At 39.1% G+C, this 24,167-nt stretch overlaps 1 protein-coding gene across 4 annotated transcripts in view; it reads right to left on the reverse strand.

Moving 5' to 3' along the window:
• gmps (guanine monophosphate synthase) overlaps positions 1-23,754 on the reverse strand; it is a 30,023-nt gene extending 6,269 nt beyond the window's left edge. Inside the window, exons 1-13 of one of the 4 annotated variants that reach the window (XM_043702183.1) lie at positions 23,631-23,717; positions 21,679-21,789; positions 17,132-17,310; positions 13,032-13,146; positions 12,667-12,764; positions 12,045-12,148; positions 9,594-9,787; positions 9,294-9,459; positions 7,996-8,147; positions 7,680-7,853; positions 7,354-7,459; positions 7,136-7,251; positions 2,359-2,484 (exon numbers count right to left, since the gene is read on the reverse strand). In XM_043702183.1, the coding sequence (XP_043558118.1) occupies positions 2,359-2,484; positions 7,136-7,251; positions 7,354-7,459; positions 7,680-7,853; positions 7,996-8,147; positions 9,294-9,459; positions 9,594-9,787; positions 12,045-12,148; positions 12,667-12,764; positions 13,032-13,146; positions 17,132-17,310; positions 21,679-21,681 (1,533 nt within the window). In that variant the 5' untranslated portion in view covers positions 21,682-21,789; positions 23,631-23,717. Of the gene's footprint in view, positions 1-2,358; positions 2,485-7,135; positions 7,252-7,353; positions 7,460-7,679; positions 7,854-7,995; positions 8,148-9,293; positions 9,460-9,593; positions 9,788-12,044; positions 12,149-12,666; positions 12,765-13,031; positions 13,147-17,131; positions 17,311-21,678; positions 21,821-23,185; positions 23,602-23,630 lie in introns of those variants that run through there. The other 3 variants (XM_043702182.1, XM_043702181.1, XM_043702180.1) reach the window with 3 other exon arrangements.
• Positions 23,755-24,167: the final 413 nt, after the last annotated feature.

Consider the following 24,167-nt stretch of genomic DNA (forward strand, 5'->3'; position numbering starts at 1 on the left):
GCCCTCATCAATCCTCTTTGTTACTTCTTCAAAAAACTCAATTTTGAGAGACATGTCCCACTCACAAAGCCATGTTGACTATCCCTAATTAGTCTTTGCCTTTCCAAATACATGTGCACCCTGTCCCTCAGGATTCCCTCCAACAACTTGCCCACCACCGACATCAGGCTCACTGGTCTATAGTTCCCTGGCTTGTCCTTACTACACTTCTTAAACAGTGGCACCACGTTAGCCAAGCTCCAGTAATCCAGCATCTCACCTGTGACTATCGATGATACAAATATCTCAGCAAGAGGCCCAGCAATCACTTCTCTAGTTTCCCACAGAGTTCTAGGGTACACCTGATCAGGTCCTGGGGATTTATCTACTTTTAACCGTTTCAAGACATCCAGCACTTCCTCCTCTGTAATATGGACATTTTGAAAGTTGTCACCATCTACTTCCCTACAGTCTATACCTTCCATATCCTTTTCCACAGTAAATATTGATGCAAAATACTTGTTTAGTATCTCCCCCATTTTCTGCGGCTCCACACAAAGGCCACCTTGCTGATCTTTGAGGGGCCCTATTCTCTCCCTAGTTACCATTTGTCCTTAATGTATTTGTAAAAATCCTTTGGATTCTCCTTAACTGTATTGGCAAAAGCTATCGCATGTCCTCTTTTTGCCCTCCTGATTTCCATCTTAAGTATACTCCTACTGCCTTTATACTCTAAGGATTCACTCAATCTATCCTGTGTATACTTTACATATGCTTCCTTCTTTTTCTTAACCAAACCCTCAATTTCTTTAGTCATCCAGCATTTCCTATAACTACCAGCCTTTCCTTTCACCCTAACAGGAATATACTTTCTCTGGATTCTCATTATTTCATTTCTAAAGGCTTCCCATCCTCCAGCTGTCCCTTTACCTGCGAAAATCTGCCCCTAGACAGCCATCAAAAGTTCTTGTCTAATACCATCAAAATTGGCCTTCCCTCTGTTTAGAGCTTCAACTTTTAGCTCTGGTCTATCCTTTTCCATCACTATTTTAAAACAAATAGAATTATGGTCGCTGACCCCAAAGTGCGCCCCCACTGACACCTCAGTCACCTGCCCTGCCTTATTTCCCAAGAATAGGTCAAGTTTTGCTCCTTCTCTAGTAGGTACATCCACATACTGAATCAGAAAATTGTCTTGTACACACTTAAGAAATTCCTCTCCATCTAAACCTTTAACACTATGGCAGTCCCAGTCAATGTTTGGAAAATTAAAATCCCCTACCATAACCACCCTATTAGCTGAGATCTCCTTACAAGTTTGTTTCTCAATTTCCCTCTGACTATTGGAGGGTTCTATAATACAATCCCAATAAGGTGATCATCCCTTTCTTATTTCTCAGTTCCACCCAAATAACTTCCCTGGATGTACTTCCAGGAATATCCTCCCTCAGCACAACTGTAATGCTATCCCTTATCGAAAACGCCACTCCCCCTCCTCTCTTGCCTCCCTTTCTATCCTTCCTGTAACATTTGTATCCTGCCAGTTCTGCCCATCCCTGAGCCATGTTTCTGCAATTGCTATGATATCCCAGTCCCATGTTCCTAACCATGCCTGAGTTCATCTGCCTTCCCTGTTAGGCCTCTTGCATTTAAATAAATGCAATTTTTTAGACCTACCTTGTCCCTGCCTAACCTGACTGTTTGACTCACTTCTGTTCTTAACTGTACCAGTCTCAGATTGCCCTCTTTCCTCACTATATCCCTGTGTCCCCCCTCAACTTACTCGTTTAAATCCTCCTGAGCAGCTCTAGCAAGTTTCCCTGCCAGTTGTCCCCTTCCAATTTAGACGCAATCCGTCCTTCTTGTACTGGTCACTCCTACCCCAAAAGACATTCCAATGATCCAAAAATGTGAATCCCTCTCCCATACACCAGCTCCTCAGCCATGCATTCACCTGCTCTATCCTCCTATTCCTGCCCTCACTCGATCGTAGCACCAGGAGTAATCCAGATATTACTACTCTCGGGGACCTCCTTTTTAAATTCCTGCCTAACTGCCCTATTTAAACGTCCTGCCTCTCCCTTAAGAAACCAAGACGTATAAAGAGAGAGGCAGGACATACCACCAGCACTTCACCAGAGACTCTCACTTATGATGTTACCTAGTCATGGTGACAAAACGTCTGAAACAAACCTTCCAGCTCAGCAGGCTAACTTACATACTGAGTAGTTCAAAAATGCCAAGTATATTAAATTCAATAGTCCACCAATTCACTTTTCATTTCCAGGCCATAATAATTTAAAGATTCAATTTGATTCAAAAGAATAAAACAAACTTTATGACATTTGACTTCTTCAATATTTACAATGCAACACTAACCTGTACTCCAACAGTTTTAATTGGCAGAAGAAAAGCATTAAGTGAATGCAGGCTTGTAATTTGCATCAATTTTTCTTGCTCTTCATCACTTGTACAGGACTTGACTCTTTGTAATAGCGTGTGCGGCTGTAGAAAAACATAGTACCATGACTTCCCAACATCCCTAGATTCACATTTTCTGCAAACACATTCTTTGGTGAAAACTAGCATAAATCCTTTGATATACCCTCAACATGTAAAGTCATAAATAATCTTGTAACGGTTTTAATGCAAGAAAATACATTTTTTGGCATTTCTTTTTCAATATTACAGAATATTACAATGGTCACCTTTTGTATCAGTCCAAGTGCTTTCAAACAGCAGGTACACTTTGCCCCACATTTTAGTGTTGCCAGAACACAAATGCTCATAGCTTCAGGTACTTAAATAATTCTCGATTAAACATTTATGGATTCAGAGTCCATCATTTGAGGTAAAGTCTGAAGATACATCAGTAAAGTATTCCTATTCATCTGCCATTTAGATCTTCCACTAATTAACTTGAATCTTTGGTCTTAAGTTAATGACTTACTTGCTAAATGAACAATTCTTCCTCTACCTAATCTTTCAAAATCTTTCTTAGAAGCATTCATTCAACAGACCATTGTTCTCGGAGGAACAGACAAGATTAAAAAGCTTTAACTTTCCCCAACTTTCTCATCCTTGCAAACTTCTCGGCATCTCCTTTCTAAGGCCTTTAGAACATTCTTGAAGCGTTGTGCCCAGAACTGTTCACATGATACCTCCAACATTATTTGCTCCACTTTTATAATCTGTACTTCTTTACAAATGAAAGTAAACCACATTCTATAACCATCAACTCACCCTATCCCATTTTTCAAATCTGGGAACCTGGAACTCGTCGCGGCTCATCCACGATTTAAGAAATGCTATTAATTTTAAAATGTACTATTTTTCACAATGGTCCTTCCAAATGCATCAACTTCAGCAAAGCTATGATTGGCTAAAAGAATTATAAAATGTTTCTATGATATTTATATCCATCTACACCACTGCTTTTGATACTGTTATCTTTAACCCATGACAACATGTGTTTATCAGAATTCTGTAATAAATTATGAGTAGTTTATGTTATAATTGAAAAAGGGTACAATATTTCTCTTTGGGTTGTAGACTTAGCATCAAACTTCTGAAACAGTGTGTCACAACAGCATTCTTGTAATCTGTTGCTCATGTCAATTGTATGGTGCTGAAAGTACAAAGCACCATAGCAGGGTTACTATGGCATTATCTAACTCAAATTCACAATTTTTCAGGACTTCTGTATTACTCCACAGAGATCTCCACTGAAAAAAAGAGAATCTTTATGCATCTAACCACAACCTGTCATCCTTTAACGTCAAAAAATGATGTTGGAATTCACCAAGTTAACGATTGCCAGTGCTTTGAAACCATAAGACTTTGGAGCAGAAAAGGGCCATTTGGCCCAATGAGACTGCTCTGCCAGTCAATGAGATCATGGCTGATCATATAGTACCTAACTCCACTTTCCTGCCTTATCCACATGATCAGCTTGCCTCACTGATTAGAAATCAGTCTTTCATTATTGATTCATATTCCTCAGAGGAGAAATTATTTGCCTGAAATGGTTGAACCCGTATTCAGATTAAACCTTTTGTTTCCCTTTGTAGGAGTGTTTAGGACTAAGCTCTCCGCTTCTACTCTGTCAAGTCCCCCAAGAATCTTTAAGTTAAAAAAAAGAACGAACGGCAGATGCTGTTCGGAACCCAAAACAGAAGTTGTCTGGAAAAGTTCAGCAGGTCTGGCAGAACCTCTGAAGAGTAATCAAAGTTAACGTTTCGGGTCTGGTGACCCTTCCTCAGAAAAGTTGGAGTATCAGCGCCTGCTCATAAGATGGTCTCTTCATGCCTGGGATCAACATAGGTGAACCTTCTCTGCACTGTCACTGCCTGCTATGCCAGTATATCTTTCCTTAGAATAAAGGGAACCAAAACAGTTCATGGTATTCCAGGTATGCTCTGAATAGTACCTTGTCTAATTTAAACCTGAGTCCTCTATTCTCCATTTCTCTGAAATAAAGGCAAGGCATTCATTTGCTTTTCCTATTACCCAGTGAACTTGGTTATTGACATTGAGATTCATGCACAAGCAGCCCCAAATCCCTCTGTGCAGCAGCATTCTGTAGTCTCTCTATTTAATATTCAGCTATTGCATTCCTCCTGCTAAAATACATAACTTCAGATTTTCCCAGATTATATTTCAGCATCATCCAAATTTTTGCCCACTCACATCCTGACTATATACCCACTGGTCACATGTTGCCAACCTGCAAGAACACTATTTCCTCACCATTAGCCTGGAGCCCATCCATCCACTTCGGTTGAGTTTTCCTCAAAAAAATTTGATTAGTTGGATACAATTACCCTTTAATGAAGCCATGCTAAATATGTTGGATCAGATTGTGATTTTTCCAAATGTCTTGGTATTACTTCCTTAATAATTGAATCCAAGACTTCTCCAAAAATAGAAAAGAGACTAATCGCCCAACAGTTACCTGCTTTCTGCCTCCTTCCCTCACTTCTATGTAATTACGCTCATTTAAGTTTAGCGTAGTTGTTTCTGATTAGTTTCTTGCTCCCAAACCGAATGCTAAGCACACCATGTTACGGTCACTGTTTCCTCTGGGATCTTTTGTTCTGACATTATTTATTAAACTTGCTTCATTAAATATAACCAGATCCAAAACAGCCTGATTCCCAGCCTGGTACACAACATACTGTTAGAGGAAACTATGTATATATTCTAGGAAATATTTCTTGTGGTTACATTTGTCAAGTGACTTTCCCAATTATCATGGGTAACTTTAATTTTCATGTAAAGTATACTGCCTTATTTTGAGCTCAAGGGAGATGCTAAATAGGGTGGGGTTTTATTTCCCTGGGAGTGTAGAAGGTTGAGGGGTGACCTTACAGAGGTTTATAAAATCATGAAGGGCATGGATAGGGTGACTAGCAAAGGTCTTTTCCCTAAGGTAGAAGAGTCCAAAACTAAAGGGCATAGGTTTAAGGTGGGAAGGGAATTATTTAAAAAGGACCCGAGGGGCAACATTTTCCATGCAGAGGGTGGTATGTATGGAACAAGCTGCCCGACATGGTTGAGTAGGTGGGTACAATCTCAAGATTTAAAAAGACATCTGGATAGGTACAATGATAGGGAGTGTTTAAGAGGGATATGGGCCAAATGATGGCAAATGGGACTAAATATGTTTAGGAATTAAGAGTTATACTGAGAGAGCAGGTAAGTGGAGCTGAGGCCACGAAAAGATGACCCATGACAGAGCAGGTTCAAAGGGCCAGAGGTCTATTCCTGCTCCCAGTTCTTTATATTGAGTCATAGTTATACAGCAAGGAAACAGACCCTTCGGTCCAACTCGTCCATGCCGGTCAACCATCAGCTGCAACAAAACATCCCAACTCCTACATTCAATACACCGACCAACGAAGGCGAGCGTACCAAATGCTTTCTTCACTACCCTGTGACTCCATTTTCAAAGAAATATGCATTTCCACCCTGTAGGGCTCTTTGTTCAGCAACATTCCCCAGGGCTCTACCATTAACTATTCAAATCCTAGCCTGATTTGCCTTACCAAAATACAACTCACATTTATCTCAATTAAATTCCATCTGTCACTCCTCAGTCCATTGGCCCATCTGATCAAGCTCCCATTGTACTCTGACATAACTTTCTTCATTGTCCACCACATCAATTTTGGTGTCATCTGCAAACTTACAAACCACAGCTACTTTATACGTATCCAAATCATTATCTGGTTGGTATGAGTTCGACTGAAGAGTTTGTTCCCAGTGCTATAAACTGGGACTCTATGACTCTTATTTACACACCCTGCTTTACACCATGGTTTAGAATCACAAAAGTACTCAAATACTCAGCAGGTTTTGATACTGTTTAGATTAGGTTTCCAATAAGTCAACTCCATATATTTGAAAGCGTTGCAGTGTTATAATCAAATGCAGCTGATTTGTAACAATTTATTTACAATCAATCATTCCACAAACAGTCTTCGTCTGCACAGAAATAACAGCCTCACCCTGACTCTCAGACCAGCCATGCTTTAATCTTGTAGTTTTCTGAGATTCAACCAAACCAGACACCGGGATATGTATCATTAGACAGCCATTGTAAACTTATGCCCTTTCACAGTGTTCCAATTACAAATAACGAGAAATAGTTACATAACAAAATTTAACTCCATTACAATCAATGTTGAAATTTAACAAATCGTTCAACATATGGAAACACAAAATAATAGTTAATTCTGTTTCAAGCCCTTCAGCATGTACAAGATGCTGATTGCTCTAGATAATCTCATATGCTCATTATAGCACATCCTAATATATTTTCAGAGCAAATTATGGTGTGAGCCTACCACAAGACAATCAGCATGCACAATGACTGAAGTATCTATAGCCTTTGTTGTTAATGAAGCCTTATCAGTAAATGATTTAGCTTTGAAAGTTAGGACTTTGTAAGTTGTCATCATGGGGCAATGTAAGAAAGTGTGAAAAGTGTTATACATAGGTGAGATAGATTATCTTTTATTGCATATAAACAAACTGCATCTGACAGATGTTTGCCATGTTAAAACGGAATTGGCAAATGGTGTTTGAAGTCAAGAATGAAGTATTCACTAATAAATTTTATTGAAAGGGGCAAGGAATATTCTCTGTAACTTACCTTTTTCACACTTGCAGAAAAATCAGCTACTATTTTCAAAATGTTATTAGTTTCCGCAAAGTCTTTGCAAATGTATGGCTCATCAGCACAGATTATTCTAATAGCAAGACCAGGTCCTTTAAAAAACAGCCAACATAAACCAGAAATTACTTATGAAGTTAGGTACAAAACGGAATGAGTTCTCATTTAATAAGGGCAGTAATGTGTATTAAGTTCACCTGGGAATGGATGTCTCAAAACTACATCTTCAGGAAGACCCAGCTCTCTGCCTAATGCTCTCACTTCATCTTTGTGGAAATCTTTTAGGGGCTCAATCACTTTACCCTGCAAAATAAAAGATCCACAGTTATGTACTTTTTAAATAGTTTTGAGATTAAACACATTTGACATCATGGGACACTTGTAAATACACAATAGCTCACTAATGCAGGCTTGAATACGAAGAGATAGAATATGGTTTAAATAAAATTATCAAATGAAGCCTCAGAATAAGTTCATCCCTATGAACCAAACTGTTAGAGAAATATTGAAAGATATCACTGACCTCTTCCCTCAATTTTCTTATCAGTTCAGTATCATTGTGATGAGTTTTGATGACATCAGCTTTCCCGCTTGCCTCTAATGAAGCACTTTCAATTAAATCTGGCCTCAAAGTACCTTGAGCAAGATACACTTCTTCAGGCTTCAGATTCATTTCTCCAATTACCTCATTTGCAATCTAGGATAAAGCAAATTTTTTTTAAAAATTGTGCCTTTCACCTTTCATTGAAATACAGCATGCACAAAGTTCAATCAAAATATTTGAGCATTGGGAAACAGAATCAATTTAGTTAATGCTAAAAAGTTAATTCTAAATATACCTTCACAAAAGTATCCCCTATTATTTTTCTTTTCTCTTCAGGATTTGTCGTCATATTTAGGGTCTTACTTATTCTCTTTCTGGGAGTTCTGTCTTCTTCTGAAATTGGCAGAGTTGTTGTACCGTTGTAGAATGCATGTGCTGCATTAACCACTGTAAATTTTAAAAGAAACTTATTGTAACAACTTGGACCACTATTTTGTTTGTTGTACTAATGATTGGCAATACTTTTAGAGCACAACTTAGCCAAATAGGAATTCAGGATAGCAGGGTAAGTGGTATAAATAAATACTGATACAGGGAAAAAAAAAGTACAAACAATTTTTGTTTCCGATTGGCATATAAAGCACAAAGCATAGGAATACTGGGGAATTCTACAAACTTCTGCTGGCATTACATGAACTTACGACAAACCTCAACTGGCTGTACTCAAATGAATCAAATATGGAACATTTTTATGACAGAACCACCAGTTTTATTGCCCCTCATTTACACATGCCAATCGAAAACTGGTTCTGAACGTAGAAATTTAAAGGACAGAAGAAAGCTATTTGGCCTGTTTCTGCATCAGCTGAAAAAACTATCCTGTACCCTTAATCAGCCTTGCTACTTCTGGGATCTATTGGAAAGCACTACAAAAACCCTGCATCCTTTTAAAATTCTCATTAACTGCCATTTTTTCACTACCCTTATATGGTTTTCTGAAATGCATTACCTCAAAATTCTCTGGATTCAATTCATTTGATACTTTCTTGACCACATCCTTAAGTCGACAGCCTTTCTGCTCACTATCAACCAATTTTCCACTATCTGCAAACTATATCATATCCCATACACTTAAGTCTAAAGTAATTGATATCATGGTTAGCAAGGTACCTACACACTAAGTCCTGCAGAACTAGATTGCAAACAAACAGTCAGAAAAATACTGATCAATATCCTTAGCTTCCAGGCACTGAACCAATTTTGGTTCCTTCTTGCCAGTTTACTTTAAATTGATGTGCTTTTTCTTTTCAGTACACATTTTTTCTATTTATTTTACCACAATCTTTCACAATTCTAAACAATTATATCACCTTAGCAATGGAAACAGATCTAGCATCTTAAGCCTTTTTGTCACCTTAGTGAATCTAAACTAAAAACTTTCTGTGGCTTTAATGGCCTTTTTAAATTTGTGTGTTATGCTCTACTATACAGGTAGGTCTTTAAATATTCCTGATTAACATGTTCCATCTATATGATAAATTTTACAGTATTACTGATCATTAAAATTAATCACATGTCATTTTGCAACTTTACCTTTAACTTTAATACCAAGTTTCTTCAAGGCTTCTTCAACAGACTGACTCTCTCTTTTTCGCATGAAACCATTGTCTATATGAACAGCTATTACTTGATCTTGGTTCAGAGCTTTATTCAATAAAGCTGTACACACAGTAGAATCTACTCCACCACTCAGCAGTACCTATGGATCAAATGACAACAGTCAGAATTCTAAACTGTGAAACCCAATTCTGTTTAACACAAACGTGTTCAAAGTCATGAAAAGAAAATTTTCATTTTTGTAGGAATTTTACACTAATAATAAAAAAAACTTACCAAAACTTTGGAATGTCCTACTTTATTTTGTATTTCTCGGATGCATTCTACTTCTCTGCTCTGGACTGTGAATGTCCCACTGCATCCAGCAATATCAAACAAGAAATTCTTCAAAATGTCTCTCCCATGCTCTGTCAAATCCACTTCTGGGTGGAACTGAACACCATAGAGTTTCTTGGATTCATTTGCGATGGCTATAGACAGTTTAACAGTAAAATCAACATTTGCATTTTTAAAATTATTCCTTTGCACAGGACCAAGTGTAAATTTCTTCAAATACTCCACATTCTTATTTGCTTTTATTTCCATAAACTAAGCAGTTCAAAGCATGTCCCTTAAAAAGAACTTTACATTAAAAAAACAAATACAGTTGCGTTATTCAATGATAGAAAATAAGTTTGCACCAGTCAACGTCTACATTTTTAAGCTCAATTCTTTGTGGGGAAATCACCGACTAGTTAATCACACACAGCTCCTTGGTTCTAGTACCAGAGTGGAGCACCTAATGCCCGAAAAACACACATTAGCATGGAACAAAGGATAGAAAAGTGACACTTTAACAAAAAAAAAGCTGTGTAGCTCACACACCAGGCTCTGTTCATCCTTGTCTGAAACCAACCATTAGATATGTGTAGCATATCAAATTTACTCTCATTTTATCTTCTTGTGCACAATACTTGTGCACATTGTTGTACAGCACCTACCAAAGACAGGGCTTAGTGCAGGTGCCTTGCTAACAGTGATATCAATTACTTTAGACATAAAAGTGTATGGGATATATATGATAGTTTGCAGATAGTGTAAAATCGGTTGATAGTGAGCAGAAAGACTGTCGACTGTAGAAAGATACCAGTGATGTGGTCAGGAAAGTATCAAATGAATTGAATCCAGAGAATTTTGAAGTAATGCATTTCAGAAAAGCATACAAGTGTAGCGAATAAGGTAAAATAAGCAGTTTCTTATACTTTGAATTCTACTGCCTTGTCTATAGGCAATTACAGTTCACTGCCCACAAACATGTACACATTTTCACTTTGGAATGGATAGACAGACTGCACTGGAAATTCAGATACTCCATTATGGATTATAGATAGGTCAGTTAATTACCTCAAACTGGAACAGAAATTTATTTTAAAGCAATTTCAAGATGGAAGATAATGTCTGAAATCATTTAGTTGATTTAGTTTTATTATATCTTAATGAAACAGACAAACAAACAAAATTTGAAGCTCAATTTAAAGCTATGTCCTCTCGTGCTAGCCATCACCATTTAAGGAAAAAGGTTGGACAGTGATAACCCTCTGATTATCTTGTATGTCTCAATTAAGTCACCTCTCAACCTTCTCTCTAACAAAAATAGCCTCAAGTTCCTCAGCCTTTCCTCATAAGACATTCCCTCTAAACGAGGCAACATCCTTGTAAATTTCCTCTGAACCTTATTCAAAGCTTCCACATTCTTCCTATAACGCGGTGACCAGAACCGCACACTATAGTCCAAATGTGGCTGCACCAGAGTTTTGTACAGCTGCAACATGACCTCGTGGTTCTGAAACTCAATCACTCTGCCAAGAACAACTCTATCAAACTGAGTGGCAATTTTCAAGGATCAATGCACCAATCTCTCTGCTCATCTCCACTGCCGAGAATCTTACCATTAGCTCAGTACTCTGCATTCCTGTTACTCCATCCAAAGTGAATCACCTCACATGTTTCCACATTAAACTTCATTTGCCACCTCTCAGACCAGCTCTGCAGCTTATCCATGTTCCTCTGTAACCTACAACATCCTTCGTCACTATCCACAACTCTATCGACCTTAGTGTCATCTGCAAATTTACTAACCCACCCTTCTATGTCATTTATACAAATGACCTGGATGAGGGCAAACAATAGTGCACCCAAAACAGATTCATGCAGTATGCCACTAGTAACTGAACTCCAGGATGAATATTTCCCAGCTAGCCAATTTCGGATCCAAACCCCTAAATCACACTCAATCCCGTGCCTCTGTAATTTGTGCAATAGCCTACCGTGGGGAACCTTATCAAATGCCTTACTGAAATCCATATACACCACATCAACTGCTTACCTTCATCTCCCTGTTTGGTCACCTTCTCCAAAGAACTCAATAAAGGTTTGAGGCATGACTTACTCTTCACAAAACTGTGTTGACTATCCCGAATCAATATATTCCTCTCTAGATGATTATAAATCCTCTCTCTTATAGCCCTTTCCAACACTTTTCCTACAACTGAAGTAAGGTTCACAGGTCTATAATTTCCAGGCTTGTCTCTACTCCCCTTCTTGAACAAAACAAAACTCTGCTTATGATCACAGTATGAATAAAATGCTGACTTTTCATTCCAATACAATGGGTCTGTCACATTACATTTATATCATAAGCAAACACAGTTAAACTGGGATTGGCAAGCTATTTACTGCTAATTATACCTGCTGCAATGTTTCCAGATTGTGCAACGACTTTGAACCCCTCTGCCACCTTGTCCACACTGTCACCATGTGTGAGCAGAACAAGCTCATCTTTCTGTAGACCTCTGATGGATGGAAAATGAAGAAATACAGAAAACTAGATAATAAATCACAAATTACACAAGATGATTGTGTTCATTAATGACAAAAGCCAATGTGAAATTCCTGGTTCTATTGGAGATTATTTTCATTCTCTTTTTAGAAAAACTAAGAAAAGCATAAACAATTTAGCCATAAAAGCATAGCCTAAATGATCAGCAGTCTTTGAGTATTCAAAAGATAGTCATATAATGTCAAAAGAATCTATTAGTACCAACTAGTGCAAGACTCTCCAGCAACAGTTTTTTTAATTATAACTCAGTGTCTCTCATTGTCACTGAACCCCTTCAGAACATATGATCCAGAGTGAGCAGTGAACCTTTCACACTATTTAACCCACAGATTACGTGTCTGTCAGTGTCACGCAACACGTTTGTACAAGCCAGTGTGTGTTGGTCTGTGTCCCACAAAATCCCTTCACACTGTATAACCCAGAGACTAAGTGCTTGTCAAAAACATGTGAATTAGAATAAATCATCAGTACCTGAACAGTGAACAACTGTTGTCCACATTTACAGTAAAAAGACCATCTTCTCTCACATTCTTTCTGTGCACTGTACCTCCAAAAACTTTATTCATCATCTGTGTGAGTGCAAATGAAAGATAACAAGTTATGTTTCAAATTTTCCTTCTGCATAAAATTAAGTTTTGCCCACTGCTGAGCAGATAAAATGTCCAAGGCACCGGATTAAAACACATCAGTGGAAGGTCACTATTACATAACTCGGCACAGGTTTAAGTTATGTGATATCATAATACCCCTGATAAGCACACATCAAAGTAAAATGCTTTGGGTCAGCTTCAAGTCTTTACTAACACATATGAATGATCTGAATTTGTGCATAATACCTGCATTCCATAGCAGATTCCAAGAACTGGTTTGCCAATTGTAAATATCGCTGGATCAAACCATGGAGCATCCTCTGCATAGACAGAACTTGGCCCTCCAGATATGATTATAGCTCTGTAAAACAGAAACCATATTTAAAGAACAAGACACCTGTATATTTTTATGAATGTAATAACTGCATTAAAATAAGCTGGTAATCAAATACTGCAATAAAAATAAAGAAAAGCTTACAAGGCAATATTAAGTCAACTCTAAAAAAAGTAAAGCAAGAGCTACAATTCAGTACAAAAAGGAATGGAACAAATAGTTTTCAAAATACAGCAGAATTACTATTCACACCAAAGAGTGCCAAAGTTAATGTACCTGATTTTCTATAAAGTTAGTATCAATTACATAATTCAGAGAACTTCCAGAAACCAATAATTTAAAAGCAATTGAATTAAGAATGACTAGCTCATGATTACCCAATAAAACGAAGGCTTCAAAAAAATTTAGATTGTGAAGACACTATGTAATTTGGAATAGCAATCTGAATACACCTTAATCAAACAAAGTTCCAAAAACTAAACATGGAAAGTTTTAAAAGCTCTGAAATTGTAAACCTACCATGGTTCAGGGGCGGCACGGTGGTGCAGTGGTTAGCACTGCTGCCTCACAGCACCAGAGACCTGGGTTCAATTCCTGCCTCAGGCAACTGACTGTGTGGAGTTTGCACATTCTCCCCATGTCTGCGTGGGTTTCCTCCAGGTGCTCCAGTTTCCTCCCACAGTCCAAAAATGTGCAGGTTAGGTGAGTTGGCCATGCTAAAATTGCCCGTAGTGTTAGGTGAAGGGGTAAACGTAGGGGAATGAGTCTGGATGGGTTGCGGGTTGGTGTGGACTGATTGGGCCGAAGGGCCTTTTTTTCCACATTGTAAGTAATCTAATCTAGTAATCTAATCTACCTTTTCCACATGGTTGAAACTTTATTGCTGGAACAGCACAGCAGGTCAGACAGCATCTAGGGAAAAGGAGAATCAACGTTTCGGGCATAAGCCCTTCTTCAGGAATTCCTGAAGAAGGGCTTATGCCCGAAACGTCGATTCTCCTGTTCCCTGGATGCTGCCTGACCTGCTGCGCTTTTCCAGCAACACATTTCCAGCCCTAAATAATAGGTTGGTTAAATGCTATTAGATGAACATTAACAACATATGCATAATGTTCTAAGTCTGTAATTTGAAGGTCTTTGGATCAGACACTTAAAGGAGTAAACATATCTCAGCAACTCCAGTTAGTTCTGTAAGATTTCCATTATTCCATGAGGTCTTTCAGCCAAGAGGGTAGATGCATACAATATATGCAGTTTATTCATGGAATGTGAACATTTCTGGCTGGGCCAGCATTTGTTGTCAATTTCCGGTTGCCAGAGATGGTGATGGTGAGCTGTTCACTTGAACTACTGTGTTCCTTTTAGTGCAAGCAGATCCACCATGATATTAAGGATCCACTTCTAGGATGTTAACTTAGGGACACTGAAGGAAAAGCAATATTTTTCTAAGACAGGATGGTATGTGTATTGGGGAGTAACTTGCAGGTGCTGATATTGTTATGACATGGGGTAAACCCCTCTAATAATTTAAACTAGTCACATATAAAAACGTTCAACTTGTGCTGTAATCTGTTAAATTTCAAATGTCAAAGAACTATCCCGGATCTTATGATTTAGTAAAATTAACAATTTTATTCTTTAAGTTCTAAAGAGAAAATTAAACAACTATTTATAACTCCTTTCTTTAAACCTATTTCTACCTCCCCACCCTACAACACTGGTCCGATAAATTCGCTCTTAAATTTAAGGCAAATCACTCAAATCCAGGTGACATCTTCGGATGTCAAACTTTGTACATTTCTCTAAGTCGTCTTCTCTTCAGTATTCTGCTTCACAGGTCTTCACACGAACAGGTACCTTTCAGAGAGCTATTGGTCAAGCAGTCTGCATTTGTTGGTGCTGGCTTGGCTATCTTTGCTGTTCTCCCTCCAACTGTTCAAAATGTCTGGTTTTATACCCCAAAACATCGGATCATTTTATTGGTTTGATGTCATCAAAACACTCAATTCAAATTCAATTGGATTTTGGTATCTTGGGGCATAATTTAAACTGATTGGCCAAATTTGAATTTGTTGTGAACCATGGCAACTCAGCTGCACTATTGGTTTCACAGTTAAATGTTACATTTTAAATTCTCTGTGTCTCTAAGTCCATGCCAGATCCCAGTGTCTCAAAAGGTACAGTACACACCTACACCTTTATAACAATATTCTCACGTATTTGTTTTCCTTGTCCTCCTAGATGGAAGTTGCTACAGCTTTGGAAAGTGTTGCCTAAGGAGCTTTGGTGAACTTCTGCAGAGCTGGAGGAAATTGATGCTTATAAGTGTGATGCCAATCAAACAAACTGCTTTGCCATGGATGCTGTCAAGCTTGAGCATTGTTGGAACTGGATTCATCCAGACAAGTGGGGAGCATTCCATCCCACTTCTGATTTGTGCCTTCTAGATGGTGGGCACATTTTGGGAAGTCAGATGGTGAGTTACTGCAATAGAATTCCTAGCCTATGACACCCTTTTGATACCCATATAAATAAATGGATATAAGTTCAAGTTCTGATCAAAGCTAATCTCATGACGTTGATGGTGCGGAATTTAATGATAGTAACATCAATGAATAATCAAAGGACGATGGCTTGATTGACTTTTGGAGAAGATGGTAATTGTCTGATATTTGTATGATGCAAACGTTACTTGCTGATTATCAACCAAACCTAGACAGTGTCCAAGTCTTGCTGCATTTTGATATAGAGTGCTTCAGTACCTGAGGAGTCACAAATGGTGAACACTAATCATCAGCAAACATCACTACTTCTGACCTATGATTTGGGGGTGGGGTTATTGATGAAGCACCAGAAGGTATTTGGGCCTAGGACACTATCCATAGGAATTTCTGCAGAAATGTTGTGAACGTATGATGACTGACCTCCAACAACCATAACGATCTTCCTTCCTGTCAGGTATGCTGCCAGCCAGCAAAGAGTTTTCCCCTTGATTCTCATTGGCTTGAGTTTTTCAAAGGCTCCTTGACACCTCAGTAAAATGTAATCTTGATGTCAAGGGAAGTTACTCCACCAAACTTCTGGAATTCAGTTGCTTTGTCCGTGATTGAACCAAAGGCATCAGGAGTTGAGTAGCCCTGACAGAATCCAAACTAAGCACCAATGAGTAGCTAAGTTCTGCAATGACAACACTGTTGACGATATTACTAATCAACAGGATTGAATTTTGCCAGCGTTGTGTATATGACATACCATATTGGCAGGTAGATATTGTAACTGTACTGGGATAACTTAGCTAGGGGTGCATAGGTTTCAGAGCAAGTTTTCAGGACTATGGTCAGAACGTTGTCAGGGTCCTCAGACGTTGCCATATTCAGTGCTTTCAGCCATTTCTGGCTATCACATGGAATGAAATAAATTGGCTAAACAGACTCGCACACAAAAGGCTGGGGACCTCTAGAGAAGGCTGAGATAAACCATCCAGTCGGCATTTCCGGCTGAGAACTATTGCAAATGTTTTAGCTTTATCTTTCGCACTGATATGCTAGGTTCCCCTATTGTTGAGGATATAGGTATTTGTGGAGCCCTCTTCCTCCAGTGAATTATTTACTTATTTACCACCATACAGAACTGAATGTGGCAGGATTGCTAAAGGTAGATCTGATCCATTAGTTGCAGAATCACTTAACTATCACTTGTTGCTAATACTGTCTGGTATGCTAGTGGTCCTATTTTGTAGCTTCACTTGGTTGATACCTCATTTTCAGGTAAGCCCAGTGCTGCTCCTGATATGCCCTCCTGCACTCTAAGGCAAGTCTGATCCCTAGGAGTAATGGTAAAGTGGTGGATAATTTGCAGATTGTGTTGGAGTGTACAATTTTGTCACTGCTGATAACTCAACAGATACAGAAACAATAAATTCTAAATACTTACGATATTAAAAATCATATTCTGAATAATGTTGAAAGACTTACACTCATCCAGTTAAACTGCACCAAACGTTAGTTCTTACCGAAAACCATTCTCTTTGATTGCAAAAGCAGGTGTCTCAAGTGGCAGAATTTCTGACTGTACAGAAAGTTCTCTAATACGCCGGTCAATTACTTTTCCATACTGTGCTCCTGCATCAAGAATTACTACAGCCCCTTCATACTGATGTCTGGCATCCTTAATGTCTCCTCCAGCAGTCTCCTATTCAAGGATGAGAAGACAGCAAATCAAAACTAATCACAATGCTTTTATATCTGATTTAAACACAAATTCTGATAACTTGTTATATCTCATATCTTCGATCAGAATTAAAATTATACCAATATACAAATCAAAATATATGTTTCATTAAAACAGCTGCCCTTTCACAGAGCATCATTTTAGGGACTAGTAAACCACAACTACAGAATATACATCGGAAAAGTATACAACTCAAATTTTAAAGACAAAATGCTGAATCAAAATACTGTAAATTCCTGAACACCACACTGAAAATAATTTTGATACTGTGACTTATAAGGTTTGTAAGAAATGTATTCAAAAACCCTGTGCTATTCACTGCAAGTCAAAAACTATTTTTGACAACTAACTTGGAAATGAAGTTACTGCCAGTGCCAATCATCTCAAAGAAACATTAAAAGTCAAATGCTTGAAGTACTTTATGATATACTTATTCCAAAGTTTCAATAGCTCTCTCCTGCCAGAAGACACTTTCTTTCATTTCATTTTGCCAAGGACTAGTAGCAGCATACAATTCAATGACAGCAGCACATTAACATTGCAAAATGCATGGATTTTAAAGTTTATACCATCAACATTCTGATCAACAGATAAATGTGAGGTGCTGCATTTTGGGAAAACAAATACTTAGCAGGACTTATACACTTAATGGTAAAGTCCTAGGGAGTGTTGCTGAACAAAGAGACCTTGATTTGAGCTACAGGGAGAGGCTGAACAGGCTGGGGCTGTTTTCCCTGGAGCGCCGGAGGCTGAGGGGTGACCTTATAGAGGTTTACAAAATTATGAGGGGCATGGATAGGATAAATAAACAAAGTCTTTTCCCTGGGGTCGGGGAGTCCAAAACTAGAGGGCACAGGTTTAGGCGTGAGAGGGAAAAGATATAAAAGAGACCTACGGGGCAACCTTTTCACGCAGAGGGTGGTACGTGTATGGAATGAGCTGCCAGAGGATGTGGTGGAGGCTGGTACAATTGCAACAATTAAGCAGCATTTGGATGGGTATATGAATAGGAAGGGTTTGGAGGGATATGGGCTGGGTGCTGGCAGGTGGGACTAGATTGGTTTGGGATATCTGGTCGGCATGGACAGGTTGGACTGAAGGGTCTGTTTCCATGCTGTACATCTCTATGACTCTATGAACTTGTACTTAAAGGCAATGATCTGAACTCATGTTCTCCCAAATCACCAAACTGCCTCAAAAAATTCTCTTTTGAAAGATTAGATTATAGCCTCTAAGAACCAAAGCTTACTATTTATAAATTATTAACACCAAATCTAACAACTAACCTCAAATTGCAATGAATTACCCTTGGAGCATGCGAGACTTGTGCTCATCTTCTAATAGCTGCTTGATTCACTGACAGTAACTTCACAATACTCCCAAACCGACACTTCAGTCCTGCTTTTGTACTTAAGCACATCAACTAGGGCAACATTCCAGGACTGCCTTGAAAGCACATAACAATTTCAGAGATGACACTAATCAGCTGAAATGTTGAACTGAGGCCTATCTGTCCCAACAATTCAGATTGAAACAGCACCCCACAGCAATATTTGAAGAACAAGTAGTTCTTCCAAAGTCCTGTTCAACTTTCTTCCCTCAATCACCAAACGTACATCAGCCCCTGCTTTTAACCTCAATGCCATGAATATACTACAGAGCAAAGTAAAATCATTTGCAAAGTTTTGCAATGTCCTGAGAATCATAGCAATGCAAAACCATTTGAACATACTTCAGAAGTTAGAACAAAGTTCACTTCTGCGTCAGTCCATAGTTATACAAACAGGACAAGCAGAATTCAAAGTACTGTCATACTTGTATATTTTGGCCTTATACAATAAGATGATTACTCAGATCACATACTTTGAACGAACTTTGAGAAGACTTGTTGCTCAGGTTCAGGTTGTAGGTTTGCTCGCTGAGCTGGAAGATTCATTTTCGAAGGAACTTTATCAACAAACATTGACTTGGATCCCATTTACCACCCCCTGAGAAAAAGAACAGGAGATGACATCACCAACCCAAGGAAACCTCAACATACAAAAAGCAGGCCATACCACCAGTCCTTCTTCTGGAGGCTTACTGGTGATGTTACCTAGTATGGTGACAAAACGTCTGAAAACAAACCTTCCAGCTCAGTCAGCAAACCTACATCCACATACTTTGAACTTAGACAAAAAGAGAGAACCTCAGCAATAAATGAAACAAATGAAGATGACATTCAATTGATCACATGCTTCTGCCATGCTATTTAATTCAAGATTACAATTTAGCATCTCTTACTGGAAGCTTTTTTTCTCCACTTGTTTGGATTTGTTTTAACTAAGAGCTTCCATCTCAGTAGAGACGGCTTCTGACCAATCCACATTCAATAATCATAGTTCCTTGCAAGTTGCATCCCAAGACATGATAGTGAAGGCAGCATTTTGTATGCCTTCTTTTATTGGTCAGTGCACTGAGTATAGGAGTTGAGAGGTCATGCTGCAGCTGTACAGGACATTGGTTAGGCCTCTTTCAGATTATTGTGTGCAATTCTGGTCTCCCTTTTAGAGGAATAATGTGTGAAATATGAATGAGTTCAAAAAGGAATTACAAGAATGTTGCCAGAGTTGGAGGATTTGGGTTATAGGGAGAGGCTGGAGCTGTTTTCCTTGGAGCGTCAGAGGTTGAGAGATGACCTTGTAGAGGTTTATAAAATCACGACTGGCATTGAAATGGTAAATAGATAAGGTCTTTTCCCTGAGTTGGGGAAAAGTCCAGAACTAGAGGGCACAGATTTCGGGTGAGAGGGCAAAGATTTAAAAGGGACCCAAATGCCAACGTTATCATGCAAACGTTGGTGCCTATATGAAATGAACTGCCAGAGGAAGCAGTGGAGGCTGGTACAATTATAATATTTAAAAGACATCTGGATGAGTATATAAATAGGAAGGTTTGAGAGAAAGGGGCAAAGTGCTGGGAAATGGGGGTTACACTAATTCAACATAGGCGAGTTGGACTGTACATTTCAATGACTCTAACCTGCTCTGAAAACTCTGCTCATAAGACAGCTACAACAAATTATATCACTGTCGTTGAAGCAATCCACAACATTCTAAAATAAAATGTCGATTCACCCAATTTCCAAGGCAAATGAATGGATCTTTTAAGAGACTCCAGGATTACAATCCAGATATTCAATAATTAATTACTTTTTCTATGTGAAATTGCATTGACTTAGTTTTGCTGATGGTCACCCATTTGTTTTGGAAATATTTTGTTTAGAAATGATGAAAAGAGGTAAATCATTTTTGTTACAATGAGGTTAAAAGATTACTATTTGACACTATTTTCAAATTAGAGTAAAATGAAAGTGCCCTGTGACCCGCACTGAAGTCTGCCTGACAATGAACTGAGTGCTCATGATGAGATTCAAGGGGGTCGAGATTGTTCTGCTGGGAAGAAGGTGAAAGGTGTTTACACTTGGAGATAATAGGAGCTGCCTGTACGTTAATTGTAGATTGATGAGAGCCTCCAAACTCCAGAAAAGTGTTTAGAATATGAGGGTGTAAACAGCTGAGCTTTAAGCTGTCCAGTTACCACCAAGATAAAAGAGACTTGAGATGCGAAGGATATCTAATCAACATCTCTGTCTGGACTCAAGGCCAATGTAGTGCAAAAGTTATGGACTTTGCCAGGGAATGAGTACAGAGGAAACACTAAAATTAGTGAATATCACTGTTAGCCCGTTAAGAGTGCAGAAGAAAGCAGCAAGGAGTTCTACAATTCATTGCACAGGAATGTGCATTACAGTGAGAGTTCAGATGGGCAAGATCAATTTTTTGGAGTGTTAAAATAATGTTAGAAGCTATTTTCTAGAGACCTCTCCCCATAGCTAAAGTCCATTTGTTAGGACAAGTTTTTCAAAAACAACATTTTGCATCATACCGTTGGTCATTAGCTTTAAATTAATACTTAATCTTATTGTGTGTCCAGACTTATTAGAAAATGACAACTGAACTGATTGCATACACGAAGAATTGAACCTGCTAGGGTTCCTCCTCTAAAAGAACACAAGGCTGAGGGGTGACCCGAGAGGTTAGATTTATGGGGTTAGATGTGGAGTATGTCGAACATGGAACAAATTACCAAGTAGTAGTTGAAGAAAATCACAGTTACACTTGAGGTGAAGTTAAAGATGAGTCAAATAAGGAAATAATACATTTGAGGAAAATTAGATGAACAGGAGGCTTGTGTTTAGCAGAAACATTGACATGGATGCCTTGGTCCTATTTCTGCCTATAGACTCTATGGCCTGAACAATGTCAATGGCAAAGAAGCAGCACTTGCCATTCAGTATGCTGACTACTGCTTGAGCAGTTTTCATCAGTGTTTGGGTGGAGGTATGCTGTCACTGGGCATCTGATCCAACGCGCCTCTAATCAGATTGTAGAATCTTCACTGAAAGTTCAAAACCAAGTATAAAAGTGTACTGAAACCATGAACAGGAAACAAATAAGTGAAAAGGAGGGTAATTTTAAAATACAAAGCACAGAAAATTCAAACAAAATTAAATTCTGAAGGCTTGATATTCTATATTTGTAAAGTTAATTTCAGTGCCAGAGAATGCTTAGCAGAAATTAGGCTCATCACTGAACATTTATGATTAGATTAGATTCCCTACAGTATGGAAACAGGCCTTTCGGCCAAACAAGTCCACACACCGACCCATTCCCCTACCCATATACTCCTACACCTGAACATGAAACTCCTAGGTCTCAGGCAGTAATGGCTTCTTTCAAGCTCTGACCAGGTTTTAACAGCTATACTTAGTTTCTAATAGAATTTGCCACTTCCCAAATCTCTCAATTCTCATTGATGGATCAAAATAACTTTTCAAGCCTTGAAATGAGGTCCTAGTAGGAAAAGATTTGAAGAAATGCAATAGTTGATCAATCATGAATTATTCTGCAGGCTACCCCTAAAACATTTCATGTAATCTATATCTTCTGCCGCTTGTACCTAGTTGGAAGTCATTATGTAAAGAACTTACAGGCATCGATTCTATACACCATGTTAGTTAATTTGGATTTATAACTTTTTCTGCATTTTTTTCTGATCATGCAACTTAACTGCCTTTCTCCTATATGTTGATAAACTCAGTCTTCCCTTTTCTCTCAAATGCAATCTACGCTTCTGTTATACCGTACACATTTTTGGTGTCCTTATCCAAGGAAGAGGAGAGCACTGGAGATATCTGGAGAAGGTATACCAGATTAGTATTTGGAATGAGTGGGTTGTCTTATTAATAAATATTTTACATGGTGGACTTCTTTCCACTGAAGTTTATAACATTGAGGGATAATTTAATTGAAATATAAAAGATCCTGAGGGTCCTGGACAAGTTGAATGTGTAGAAAGATGTTTCTTCTTGTGGGCGCATCCAGACCAAGGTACACAGTCTTTCGGAGTCATCTTTTTTGGAGCAATGAGAATATTTTTCTAAGGAAGTACCAAAATGCTGGCGAGTCCTCTGGCAATAACAGCCATCTCTTCTGAGCAGCAACGGTAAAATCTCATATTTTAAAACATGTTACATCAACAGAATAAATAACTTCAACTGAAAAAAAAACTTACGATAGTAAACTAGTGGAAACATTTACTCCGCTGTTGTAAGTACACTGTCTCTTTGCAAAATAATTCTCATGTTACTAAGTCCAACTTGTTACCATTTTAATAACAATCAAGTGGTCTCTTCAGATTACTCGAGGGCAATAGCCATTTTACAACCGCTTATATTAATAATCAGTTAAGACATAAATACATCCGCACAAGCCTCCCCGAATCGTGGTACAACCTGACAGATCTTCGGGCGGGGAGTTGTGGAGGTGCGTCGCTTCACTTTGTAGTTTAATTCAGTGAAGACTGGGAGTGTAACTTCAGGAGATGTCGGCCGACCTTTCCATTCCCTCCCACCGGACAGCGGGCCCATAAGCCTGACTCTCCAACCTATACTGCCGAAATGAACAGATCCAGGCGAACAGCAGCCACTTTCTTTTTTTTTAAAAGTCACGACAGCAGCACCGAGCCAGACACCCGGGGAAAGAAGTGAACTCAATCAACCACAACTGAACGCCCGAATCCCAGGCCGCAGCCTCGACTTCTCCTAACGCTCACAGCACTCGAGGGCCTGGTACTGCAGCTCCCTGGCCCAGCCTTCTGTCCCCTGCCCTGCCGGCAGTGGATACCGCGGGGCCGCTCGACGGGAAGCTCCGAGTCATTGCCCAGCCGGTGAAACTAACCTTGGAGTCGCCGTTACACAGCGCCATCACAGCGTTCCCCTGCTGCAGCCACGAGCTCCGACTTTACCGCCCACAATGCGAGAGCGGCCCACACTCCCCCGCGCTGGCCCGGCCCGGCCCAACCCAGCACAGCCCAGCCCCTCCCCCCCCCCGGACAGCACACAGTGTCACCCTGCCGCAAGGCCAGCCTATTCCGCGTACACACACATAAGCACCACTTTAGGCGTCTTACACAATTTCACTTTGCAGGTTTCTATTATCCCTTGGGTTGTGCGTGAGATACACCGATTTGTCAACAACGGCTTACGTTGCGCCTTCAACAAAATAAAGCATCTTAACAACCGCATAATGGAGGGACACTGAGCCACATGATGTATTGGGGCACATGGCCCAAAACCTGAGATGGATTCAGGGCAGCGTTTCGAAGGAGCTAAGAGAAATGTAAATGTTTGGACACAGCATTCCCGAGCAACTGAAGGCATCACAGCCAACAGTGCACAATGGGAGTTCTGAAGATGGCACTAGAGTGGAATTAGT

This window comes from Chiloscyllium plagiosum, chromosome 13 (assembly GCF_004010195.1).
Source record: "Chiloscyllium plagiosum isolate BGI_BamShark_2017 chromosome 13, ASM401019v2, whole genome shotgun sequence".
Taxonomy (NCBI): Eukaryota; Metazoa; Chordata; class Chondrichthyes; order Orectolobiformes; family Hemiscylliidae; genus Chiloscyllium; species Chiloscyllium plagiosum.